Source organism: Hordeum vulgare, chromosome 1H (assembly GCF_904849725.1).
Source record: "Hordeum vulgare subsp. vulgare chromosome 1H, MorexV3_pseudomolecules_assembly, whole genome shotgun sequence".
Lineage (NCBI taxonomy): Eukaryota > Viridiplantae > Streptophyta > Magnoliopsida > Poales > Poaceae > Hordeum > Hordeum vulgare.
Window position 1 is genome coordinate 1,451,228 of NC_058518.1, and position 13,354 is coordinate 1,464,581.

The following is a 13,354-nucleotide window of genomic DNA, read 5'->3' on the forward strand; positions in this document are numbered from 1 at the left end:
CAAAGGAAAATGAAAAAATGAAATATGAAAACTAAAAGGAAGAAAAAAGAAACAGAAAAAAGGAAAAAAGTCATAAACATTATTTGAAACTTTTGAATAAGCTTGAAAAGTAAAGGAATAAAAAGGAACAAAGAAAACAAAAAAAGAGGAAAGAATAGAAAAGGACATAGAAGAAAACCGAGTTGATCATGTTAATTTTTTGAATAAGGTTGCATAGGGAGATGGGCCGGCCTAGTTGATCGCCCCCTGTGCGATCGTCCGACTATTTGACGCAAAGAGCGGTTTTCCATTTGGTTGTTGTTTGGTTGTTTGGTTGTCTTTTATTTGAGAAAACTATCATCTCCATGTTGTTTGGTTGCCTTCTCCAACATGTATGTCCCGCATTTCATATACATCTACATCAGCTTGGTTGGAAAAAACTAGGCAATTAATCATCATTTACATGTTGTTTGGTTGCTGCATTGATCAATGACCACTTTAGGACGAGCTATTTGGTTGCTCACATAAGCTTTTTTCAAATCAACATGGATAAAATTCAAATCGCCAGGTTAGCCTAACCAGACACGGCGGCCAAACCAAAGTGAATTTATAGGCTAGAGAATAAGGCAAACAGAGCAACAGGGGCCCACAAGGGGGCAGCGCGCGACTATGCCCCAGAGCGCCCCTTGCAGCATTTTCGTCTCCTCGTGAGGCTTCTAGCCTCCTCCCGGCGATTCCCGGGTGTCTTCTGGTCCAGAAAAAGCATAAAAAGTTTCACCGCGTTTGGACTACCTTCGGCATAGTTTTTCGGAAAAATAAAGAAAAAGCAAATAACAATAACTCGCACCTGGCACTGGATTAATAGGTCAGTTCCCACAAAATGATACAAAATGATATAAAACAACTCGCACTTGGCACTTCATACAAGATTGGTAATATAATAGCATGAAACAATAAAAATGATAGATACGTCGCAGACGTATCAGCTAGCAATACATGCTTCTCTTTGTGAGGATTACTCTCGAGAGAGTCGCTGGTTTCCTTTCGAGGTGAGATGCATTGTGTGGACAATGGCTTGACACAGAGGGTATGGTTGTGCGGTAGTGGCGGCTAGTTTTCTAGCCCAACACATGGATGCAGGGAAAAGTGGTGGCGACAACACATGATTAACTTTGATGGTGGTCCTTCTCGATTATCCCGTGTACAGCTCCAGGGTGAAAACTAGGTCTTGCCCGAGTTGGTTATACCTGACAATGACGATATTGTTGTATGGTTACCTTGTTGAAGGTATTGTTTTGACTGATTCTTTAGAGTAAAAACCTGCTAGACTCCGACCTTTGGTTGTTGGATACATTGTTGGCGGCGCTCGAGCATTGCTTCCTTCTAGGAGGTGTTGTTATTGAAGAACCTCGTCATCCTTGTGGTGTCATGAGATGGTTGGTATGGATATGGTCATAGTTGTAGTTTGTCGATCGCGGATTTGATCGCTTCAGCGGGTTTTTTTAATCTTTTCTCATTTAGGCATAGCTTTGGTCTTATATATGACTTCGTTATTTTCCGGTCAGTTTTTGTACGAATGTGTCTGTGTGTTGGTGTTGGCCGCATACATCTTAGCTACGCAAAGCCTAGGTGTGTGCTCATTTGGGTGTATCTACTTGATACTTCATTTTGAGTAATAAAATCCATTCGTTGTCGAAAATACAACCAGGTGGGTTTTATTTGTCTTCATTGATGATCAATGGATATTATGGTAGGAGTGCACTTAGCTATTAAGGTACAATATATGGACTTATATGCATAAAAGCATGTATATATGAGCATGATAATATATAACACAAGAAAACAAAGCAGAAGTACATTCATTCATGAAGTATATAATTAAGATTATGGTATCACGGAATGCAACAGCTTCCTCGCGGGGGCGGGTGTATTATTTAAGGAGTGCACAAAGTGGCAGCAACAACAACAAAAGATAGCAGCAGTAGTAGAGTAGTAGCATTCTGGGATAATCAGTTCATAGGTCTGGGTAGTTGTGCGTAACAAGGCGAGCGAGTTGGAGACCATCAGTCATAGGAGCCACACGACAACCACTAAGCCCGTCTGTTATATTCACCTTGCTAGTTCCACTGTCAATCTCGACTTTTCCCAAATCTTCAAATGAGTAAGTCACCATGGGGTTTCCATGTCCACTTCCCGCAATAATATTGTCATATGCCTGACCAACATGATAAATTGCAGTGGTAGTTAGAAAATGCTCGGACCCATTCTAAGATTAGACAAGGTCCAGTCATGTGTTCATTCCAATATTAAGCAAGGCACTGATCTGTGTTCATTCACCATGCTCAATTCAAAGATTAAGCAAGGCCCCATTCTAATGTATGAAACTATATCATTTTAGTTCAGATTGAAACTCCAAAGCATGATAACTTCTTCTTTGAATTAAACTATAAGACAATTCAAGTACCTTTTGGAAAGTTTTTGATACGAACTTTCATTTGATTACGATATTGCTAGTCTTCACATATACTACCTCTGTTCATAAATATAAGACGTTTTGAGAGTATAGATTGAACTGCCAAAACGTCTTATATTTAAGAATGGAGGGAGTAGTTTACATTGTTAAAAATGGACTTTAAATCACCAAATTGAACAACTTCAATTCAGTTTAGTTCAGTTCAACAAACAACACTTAATAAAGCAGCCTAAATCATTTCTATGTCTTGACTCCCGTGAGTTGAAAACTTGAAATGTAGTAATTTTTCCACTTTTGCTACGGTACACCCCATGGACTCATCAATAGCCAAGATCGGCCTATACCCCTTCCTAATGAAGGTCATACGGTGGGCATTAAAGTAGTAATTAAGTCAAGTCTAGCAGTTGCCACCGCAACCCAATGGAAACAACTAATCAACTTGCGTGCCACTGAGGAGGTATTTGGCAACAGAAATGGTGACGGTAATGTTAACGTAATCAGATCACAACGTTAAAAATGGTGACGGTGGTGTAATGAGTTTTTTCCAAGTCTGTTTGGTTCACGTTCAGGGAGAGGAATCCATTACTACCCCTTTGCTGTTGCTCGGCTCTGCTATTCGCCAGCCACCCCCCACACAGGCGGCGAATCTTCAGGGGCTTGTCGCCGCCGCTGATGACGACGCAAGCTGGCGTGGGACATTTCCATGGGAAACCCGATATCCTTCCAGAATTCCTACGCAAGTTCCTCGTCGGTCTTCTTCTTCTTCCTGCTGCGACCAAAGACCACGATATGTTCGCTGATCTTGCCTCTTTCAAGAATGTCAGCTACGGCCTTCATGGAGAGGTTCCCATAAATGGCCTGCCCTTGCTCCGGCCCAGCTGCCCAAGATCCCAAATGCCGTCGGTCATCCCCGAAGTCATGTGCCGTCGGTCGCTCAGATCTCAAACGCCGCAAGCCATCCCACAGCATGGGTGAACCAAACTACCCTTTTCAAACTTTTGAGCGCACTTTTTTTTGCGATGAAATCTTTTGAGCGCAATGCAGTACCACGGGTCTTTTTTATATACAAATCACAATAATGGTGTATTACAATATTTAATCACTTAGGCAAATATGTGTAATATAATACCTTTGACATTGTTAATTTATATAAGCAACTATTATTTATTCACATCGAACGGATGCCTATGAACATGATTAATTAATTATTTAACTGTCTAGTTTTACAAGATGGACCAAACTACCCTTTTCAATCTTTTGCGCGCACATTTTTTGCGATGAAATCTTTTGAGCGCAATGCAGTACCACAGGTCTTTTTTATATACAAATCACAATCATGGTGTATTACAATATTTATTAATCACTTCGGCAAAAATGTGTAATATAATACCTTTGAGATTGTTAATTTATAAGCAAGTAATTTATGATAAACATGTAAAGGGCAAGGTTTAGAGAGTAAGTTAGTTCATACCTTTAACTTTTGAGTATCATCCAAGGTTTTAAAAGCCCCCCTCAAACCAGGCTTGGCGGTATCACTGCAAGTACAATGGGAAAACAATTGTTGTTACTGCATAAGTACTATAGTTAAGTCTAGAGACTAAACAGAGATTATGTTCACTAAGTGATGCCAATTTGCTTTTGTTTGTTCTCGGCAACGTCAAGCAATGTTAAACAAATTCCAAAAATGTTAAGCAAGTACCGCCCCCTCCCGTTTCTTTTTAGTCGACGTCCACATATAACAATTTGTAAAAGTCAAACATTATAAAGTTTGATTAAACTTATATTGAAAAATATGAACATCTATGATACGTGCTAAATGTATGCAGTATGAAAATTAATTTTAGGATGCATCTAAGGATATTTATTTAAAAAAAGCAAAGATCAATATGTTACTATTTTTATAAACTAAAGTTAGATAACTAAATTATTGAAACCAACACATTCGAGATCAAATTTTATGAATTTCGATTATGAATTCCCACTGTGTGAAATTTTAATAATAGTAATATAAAATTATTGTACTCACTTTGAGCTCAGAAAATTCACATAATAATAATAATAATAATAATAATAATAATAATAATAATAATAATAATAATAATAATAATAAATGTAGGGACATACTCTGCCACCAGATCCTGAAACTTGATTTTGTTACCCTTGAGCCATTCTGAGAATTGATTTGGTATAAAATGTTCAAACTTTTCGGCATCCTCAAGCGCAGCTTTCTTATACCTGCCAGCCTCAAGAGCAAGGCATTGAGCTTCCTTCTGTTGAGTTGCCGGATCAAGACACTTTAGCTGCTTGATGAGATCATCACTGTGGGTCTTGACCTTATCAAGGTAGGTGAGACGGGTGTTGTAACTACGGATGAATTTGAGGGATGTTCCGATGGCCTTCGTGCAGTACCCATGGACATCCTTAGCAATATCTTGCTTGGTGGCGTCTTTGTCGGCCTCGGCCTCCATAATCATGTCCTGTGCACTGCCAAGGATATGGTACACCTTATCACGGGCCTCTTTGGCGTCTTTGAGATAGTTTTGTTGCTCCGCGTATGACTGGAACTTGAGCTCTTGAAACTTCTGCACTTCTTGTCGATGGATCAACTCGGCTAGCTTATGCAGCTGCCCTGGACTTAAATCAACTAGTTGCTGAGGCATGGTGTAATCCTGACAATATATACTTCCTAGTTAGTCATATCTACATAATTACAACATATAACATATCAAAAGTTTTTGTATACAAGGCCATCTCTAATTTCAATGTCTAAATTTGAGTATTAATTTATATGTGAAAGGTGTAACAGCTTTCGGGTGCCTAGGCACTATCTATGAACAGTAAAATAAAAATAAAATAATACTCCCTCCGTTCCAAAATATAAGACCTTTTAGGGATTTCACTAGGAGACTACATACGGAGCAAAATGAGTGAATCTATACTGTAAAATATGTCTATGTACATCCGTATGTAATTTATAGTACAATCTCTAAAAGGTCTTATATTTAGGAAGCGGAGGGAGTAAAAAATAAAAAAAATCTGAAACTTTGCAACATCAAAGATGATCAAACTTTGTAGGTTTTTGCAAGTTTTAATTTCAAAATATCATGTAGAGAAAGGTGTACAAACAAATTTTAGATTTCAGTGCTAAAAATGCTCAAAACTTGAAGCACTTAAATGTTTTCCTGTGTAGAGCTCATCAATTGTTTTTTTTTGGCATGAAAACTTGCAAGCACCTAAATTGTTTGATCATCTTTGATGTTGCAAAGTTTTAGATTTTGTAGGTTATTTCTATTTGTTGTGATTTTACTGTTTATAAAGGGTGTGCTGAAAATCCACTCTCTAATCTATATTTTATGAACAAAGTAGATTCGATTACACCCACTAGTTGAGATGAGATCGCTGTCCATCGATTTTCTGGGATTTGGTGTGTGTGTGTGTGTTGGGGGGGGGGGGGGGGGGGTGGCAAAAGAAAATACATCATCTGGGGTGGCCGGGGGAAAGAAAAGAAACATATACTTATATTACGTCCATGAACAGAACAACAACGAACAAAGAAATCCATTCAACCACTCGACCAAAAATCCCACAAACGCCTCGAACTAACAAACAGGCCAAAGATATTCCCAACAGGGGAAGGGTAGGAGGAGGCGCATCACCTCGGGCTTCAGGTTTTCCACGGCGACGACGGTGTCCATGGCACAAGCAAAGGGGTTTGACCTGGGCGGGATTGCTTCTTGAGTCAGGATACAGTTGTCTCACACGGTGGTTTCGTCAAGAATGGTTGCTGTTTATAAAAGACAGGCACAGGGGAGTGGCAAATTAGGGAAGCCCCGTGAACAACGTGGCAAAGCTCCCTCCACCCTCCCGAGGCGCTCCTGAGAGGCAACCCTAGATCCGCCGTCTCCCTTCCCCTCCTCCTCCCCTCCCCTAGCCACCGACAGGGAGCGCGCGGGGGCAAAGCCCGTGCGTCGCCTGCGGTAGCGGGCTCCTTCGTCTTCCCTTGGGCGGGCAGGGGGGGGGGGGGGATACGGGCAGGCCTTCACGCCCGGAAAGCAATGCTGGTGGCCGGGCACGGCAGCATGTCGGCGCTCCGGCGCAGGCCGGCGACGGGGTGTGGCGGTGGTACGTCGGGCGGCTTGATGGTGGTGCAGGCCAGCTGGCAGTGATTGCGGCGACGGTTCCGTGCGTCCGGATCCGCCTTTGACGTTGCGGGCACGAGCGGCTTCTCTCGCCGTGACTTGATGGTGTGGTGCGGCGCGACAACGGTAGATGTGGTGATCCCGTTCAGTCGGGCCCTTGCAGCTGGACGATGACGCTCGGCGTGGGAGGGCCTCCCTCATGAGCTACCTCGGTTGCAGCGGCTGGTCGATCTGGTCTCTCTCTTCGGCGGGCGCACATTTGCGGATGGTCTCGCGTGCTGCAACCATGGTGGGGCAACACGAGGGTGCTCCTCCCCCTTTTCCTCATGCTCGGCGAGGAGCTCGGTTAGAGGGATCGATGCCTCGACGCGGTCGCGTCACCTGTCGCCGGGGTGGTGCCAGTTCGGATCCGTCTGCTCCCCTTTCTCCCTCATTCCTCGGCCACGGGTGGGTTGGCACAGCTCTACCAGCGGATCGTCTGCGGGTGGCTCTGTTGATCGAGGGCCGTTAGTTGGTCCAAAGCCATGGCCTTTGTGTAGGTCTCGGGGATGTCTAGTTGTAGGGCGGTGACTCTAGCTGTGGGAGGCATGTCGTTTGTGGGCAGAGCGTGCATCTCAAGTGTGGGCGGATAATCATGGCCTCGTGGATGGCGTGTTTTAGATCAAACTAACATTGATGACCTAACATTTTAATTTCTTACAAGATAGAAAACACAATGTGACCTTTGATTCTGATTTCTCCCCCCCCCCCCCCCCCCCCCCCAAAAAAAAAAATCTCAGGACCGGCCCTGAATAGTATGACAAAATTAATAAATATTCCTAGTAAAACCTAATTAAACATATTCATTGGGTGGCCACAGTATGAAAAATATCAATGAAAACATTCACAATACAACCACACTTGACCATGATATGTTTTATATTATAAAATTCTAACAGATTCGGAGTACAACCAAATCATATCAAATTCATAGTACAACAGAGTTCACAGTAACAAAGTTTAGAGTTAATCAGATTCATAACACACGTTCACAGAATGGTTTTCATCTGCCTAAGGAACATATACTACCCATGTATCATCCACCTGCCCTCCTCTTCCCTCCATCTATCTTCACCGCCTCCACACACTCGTTAGGGCATCTCTAATAGTCGTATGATCATGGTCGGTAAAATTGCCACATAGACGATTTTGATGACATGGCACGTAATAAAAGAAGAGAGAGAATGAAATCGTATGAACTTGAAGCAATGGTTCAGGCACAAGCTCCGAGGTAAGCATGGTCATTTCTTCAACATTTAGTGAACCCGTTTAGCTATTTTACATATGGTTAACATATACTCCATTGAAGAGCTTGTCTGATGTGCTGTTGGCTGCTGACGTGACCATTTATACCAACGATTGAACATACAGACTGTTGCAGATGCTCTTAGATGCCGTCTGGGACTTCCATTAAAGAAAGAAAGATGCCGACTCGGACAAATGATATGTGTGCAGACTGCAGCGTACGGGAGTGAGCCGTGATGGTGAGCAACACGAGGGTGCTCCTCCCCATCCCCTTTTCCTCGTGCTCGGCGGGGAGCTCGGTTAGAGGGATCGATGGCCTCGACGCGGTAGCATCACCTGTCGCCAGGGCGGTGCCGGTTCAGATCCGTCCTCTCCCCTTTCTCCCTCATTCCTCAGCCACGGGGGGTTGGAACAGCTCTACCAGCGGATCGTCTGCGGGTGGTTCTGTCGATCGAGGGTCGTCGGTTGATACAAAGCCATGGCCTTTGTATAGGTCTCGGGGATGTCTGGCTATAGGGCGGTGACTCTAGCTGTGGGAGACATGTGGTTTGGGTGCCGCTGGGGATGGGCGATAGCGGGCAGGGGCTCATGAGCATCTCATGCAAAAAAAATTGGAAAAAAACAAAGATATCAACATTCTAGGCAGATGCGGACGTGTATCGTGTTCACGTGATCGATTTTCAGCCTCGTGGCCCATGCTCTCTTGCACGTTGAACATCAGACAAAAGAATGAGCATCTCTGCATGTTTTTTGGAGAAGATAAAGATATCAGCATTCTAGACAGATGCGGACGAGGATAGTCACGGTCCAGTGTCCCTCTATTTTTGCAATCTACAAGTTCACATAATGGGTTTTCATCTGCGTAACAAAGATATATTATCATCGAAGCCGGGTCCAGTGTCCCTCTATTATTTCAACAATGCTACACGTACGGATGTATCTTCACCTTCTCCACGCACACATAAGATGCCGCGTGTGACCTTGCCGCAAAATAAGAAAAGATGCTGTCTGTGACTAGCATAAAAAAGGGAAAGATGCCCGCAAGCTAAGACCAACTCCATCGCGCGACCCTATCCGATCCGGCCTCGCCCGTTTTGGGTAAAAGGAACAAACCGGTCGGTCCAACGCGATACGGCCTGATTCATCTTGTTCGTTTTGTGTCCAGGGCGATTCATTTCAAACGCAAACTTACGCGGGGTTTGAGTCGCGGCGGACAGCAAACGGGCGCGCGCTCGTCCGCTTCGGGGTCGCGTGGCAGGCGGCCACCTACCTCCCACCCGCCCACATCAATGCGCACGAGCGGTCGGGCTCGCCTATCATCCGCCCAGAGAACGGTCGCGGTCCTTCTTAAATGGCGAAGCCGTGGACCGGTCGTCGTCCACACTTCCCACTACGCCCCGCGGCCTCCTCGAAACCTGACACCCCAAACCCTAGCCTCGAACTCGCCGGCCGGCCGCCTCGCAGTCATGGGGCTCTGGAACTACGACCGCAAGGGAAAGCACGACCGCGAGGCTGGCTCCTGTCGGGACGTCGCCGCGGCTCCGTGAAGGAGGAGGGCGCATCGCCACCGCGCCGGGCCTCCGCACCCGGTCCCTTCACCATCGGCCCTAGGCCCGCCGGCCAGCGCGACCGACAGTACCTCAGAGTTGAGGTATGCCGGCGCTACTGGGAGACAAGGACGCCGGTCCCGTGGAGCGACATCCACCTCCCGAACAACTGACACCTCTCCGCCGACCGGGTCCCGATCCCGTCGGTGCCGACGAGCGGCTGTGCCCGCAGTGACGAGATCGAGCGCCGCCGCCGCCTCCTCCCCGACGACCTCTACTTTTTATTTAAGTTTTTCTATTTTTTTAATCACGTCCAACACGGACATGATTTGGGATGCGGCCGCGCGGTGGACGCACGCACGATCCAACAGACTGAAGCGGACATGGATAAACCCATTACCAACCTAAACGGACAAAATTTGGACCAAACTGGACGTCCGTTTGGGGTCGTGCGGTGGAGTTGGCCTAAAATTCCGATCTTGGGGTCTTGGACTTTGATGGCAACTTTGGCCATTTCTAAGGTGGATGATGTAAACAATGCGTGTTTTGCATGTTACCGTGCACACACAGAGAAAACCATGAGCATCTCATGCAAAAGACAATTGAAAAAAAAAACAAAGATATCAGCATTGTAGGCAGATGCGGACGTGGATCGTCATCACTATCACGTTCACGTGATCGACTTTTTGCCTTGTGGCTCATGCTCTCTTGGTCGTCATCACTATCACGTTCACGTCATCATCTACTTACTACTCCCCAATGCCTTCCTTTAGGCCGAAATATGGTGAAGTGTTATGTAGTCGACGTTCACATAACACCACTAGAGGAAAAGACAACATACGTCATATCAAAATACCGAACGAATATCAAATTCACATGACTATTATCAGCATGACTTATCCATGTCCTCAGGAACAAAAGTAACTACTCACAAAGCATAATCATAATCATGATCCGAGGTGTAATGAGTAGCATCAAGGATCTGAAAATAAACTCTTCCACCAAGTAATCCAACTAGCATCAACTACAAAGAGTAATCAACATTAGTAGCAACCTTACAAGTGCCAATCGGAGTCGCGAGACGGAGATTGTTTAGAAGAGATGAACTAGGGTTTGGAGAGGAGATGGTGCTGATGAAGATGTTGATGGAGATGACTCCCCTCCGATGAGAGGAGTGTTGGTCATGACGATGGCGACGATTTCCCCCTCCGGAAGGGAAATTTCCCCGACAGGATCGTCCTGCCGGAGCTCTAGATTGGTTCTGCTCAAGTGTCCCTCTATTTTTGCAATCTAATCATATTCATAACACAAAGTTCACAGAATAGTTTTCATATGCCTAACGAAGATATATTATCATCGAAGCCGGGTCCAGTGTCCCTCTATTATTTCAACAATGCTACACGTACGGATGTATCTTCACCTCCTCCACGCACACATAAGATGCCGCGTGTGACTTTTCCCAAAAATAAGAAAAGATGCCGTCTCGTGAGTAGCATAAAAAAGGGGAAAGATGCCTGCAAGCTAAGATCCGATCTAGGGGTCTTGGACTTTGATGGCAACTTTGGTCATTTCTAAGGTGGATGATGTAACAATGCGTGTTTTGCATGTTACCCTGCACACACACAGACAAAACCATGAGCATCTCATGCAAAAAACAATTGGAAAAAAACAAAGATATCAGCATTCACGTTCACGTGATCGATTTTCAGCCCCGTGGCCCATGCTCTCTTGATTTTTGAGAACCCACATGCATGTTTGGCTTTCTTGATTTTGATTTCTTCCTCTCCTTTGTCCGGTTGTACGTTATGCTATGTTCGTCAGCTACCCAATCTCCCATTCTCTTTCTCTCTCTCTCTTGTTTGGAAAAAATAAAGATATCAGCATTGTAGGACGGTCACGGGTGTGATTTTGGCCCAGGCACTCCCTCACACATGCCCTCTTTGTTTGTTTGTTTTTCAGAACGCACATGCTATTTTAAATATTCCTCCATGCCCTCGGTATTTGCTCTCCAGATTTTCATTTAGATTTACTCCTTTTTTGTCTGCTTGGCTCGATGTTGCTATGTTCGTTGGCTCGATGTTGCTGCTCCAATCTCTCTCTCTCTCTCTCTTCACGTCCTCTCCACATTTTCTTGTCCAGACTCCAGACCGGGCCACGAGAGGGTAGAAAAGCACGCTCGGTGTGTCCACCCTGACTCACAGCTAGCCATCTAAAATCTACTAAAAAGAAAAGCTAGGCATGTAAACTAGTTTCTCTATAAAAAACCCATAGTGATGCAGGTGCAATTATCAAACCGCACGGATAATGTTCGGTGGATTTTAGTTGCGAATGGGGTATTCTCAGTAAAGTCCATGTACTTGGATCTGATTAATACAGGAACATTATCCAGATCATTAAAAATTTAGAACATCAAAGTGCCGCTCAAGATTAAAGTTTTCATGTGGTTTATACACAAAGGTGTGATATTAACCAAAGATAACTTAATTAAACGTCGATGGAGAGGTAGATCCAATTGTTGCTATTGTGAGCAAAATGAAACAATAAGACACCTTCTCTTACAATGCCCGCTTGCAAAACTATTATGGAGAACTATTCAAATAGCTTTCAATATCGTCCCACCTACATGTATTAGCTCAATATTTACAACGTGGCTCAACGGAGTTGACGTTAAAATATCTAAACTTATTGGGATTGGGATATGTGCTTTGTTTTGGGCTATATGGAATACCAGAAATGATATAACTTTTAATGGCAAGAACTTCAATAATTTTTTGCAGGTTATCTTCAGAGCAACATCTTGGATCCGTACGTGGTCGTTACTCAGTCATGTGGACTCCAGGGGACGTATGGATATTGGGTGCAACCGATGGGAGATGGTCGCACGGGTTATCTTCAACCGATTTGGATGGCGTGCTAATAATAGGCTAGGTGTATAGGCATCGTAGTCTACTTTTACGCACGCCGGATGTGGCAGTTTTTTTCTCAATTTCATTTTCGTTTTATTTCATACCTCGAGCTGTCGAGCGTGGAGCTACGTGGACATCACACGTTGTTTATTTTATCTTCAATAAGATGGCTGCATGCATCGATTGATGCAGAGGCCGGGGGCTCGTTTCCTCCTTATCAAAAAAAAACCCATAGTTCATTTTATGTTAAAATTAATACTTCCTTCATTCTAAAATAAGTGTCTTAAGTTTAATATGATTTTGTATTAGAGCTAGTATAAAGTTAAGACAGTTATTTTGAGACGAAGGGAGTACAAAATAAGTGTCTCCATACTAATACTTTCTTCGTCCCTAAATAAATGTTTTCAATCTTATATTAAAATTAGAACAAACTAAGACACTTATTTTAAGAAACAAATGGCCGCTGGAGCTCCATATGATAATTATTTTAATCAAAATATCGTGTGATGTTGTTTGATTCGTTTTGGTAAGTACAAAAAACAAATCAGATTCCTATGTAATTGTAGGAACAAATTAATGATTTCAAATGTAAATTAACATGCGTGCCCAGACATTATGAATCTATATTTACTCGCACGGGAATATGTTCATATCGCCTCTCAATTCATTTAAACTTTACTCGTACAAATAAATAAACTGCTCTAAACTACTTAGTATATTTATTCACTGAAAAAACATGACGTATATCTGAAATTGTACCGGTGCTTATTCTCATATTTTACGTATGCGGCTGTACACAGAAATCCGCGAGCAAGGACACCACCCAAATGTCTGGGTTTTAGTTTGTGATTAGCTTTCTTTGCTAGATTAGCTCGTGCAATGTTTTATAAGTATAGTGATTTATGATTTTTAGTTTGGGAGTAATTTTGTGAGAGTTTATTTGATTTATATGCAGTTTGAGTTTAAATTAACTTCTTAGTTTGCATATGCATAGATGAGGTTTACTTAGTGCCTTCCCGTCCTAAC

General features: G+C 43.6%; 1 protein-coding gene across 1 annotated transcript; it reads right to left on the reverse strand.

Moving 5' to 3' along the window:
- Positions 1-1,824: 1,824 nt before the first annotated feature.
- LOC123437092 lies at positions 1,825-6,217 on the reverse strand. The gene is made up of 4 exons (XM_045115724.1): positions 6,109-6,217; positions 4,577-5,121; positions 3,924-3,987; positions 1,825-2,194 (listed from the first exon to the last, which is right to left on the reverse strand). The coding sequence occupies exons 1-4, from the start codon at positions 6,145-6,147 to the stop codon at positions 1,994-1,996; spliced, it is 849 nt and encodes a 282-aa protein (XP_044971659.1). The 5' UTR covers positions 6,148-6,217; the 3' UTR covers positions 1,825-1,993.
- Positions 6,218-13,354: the final 7,137 nt, after the last annotated feature.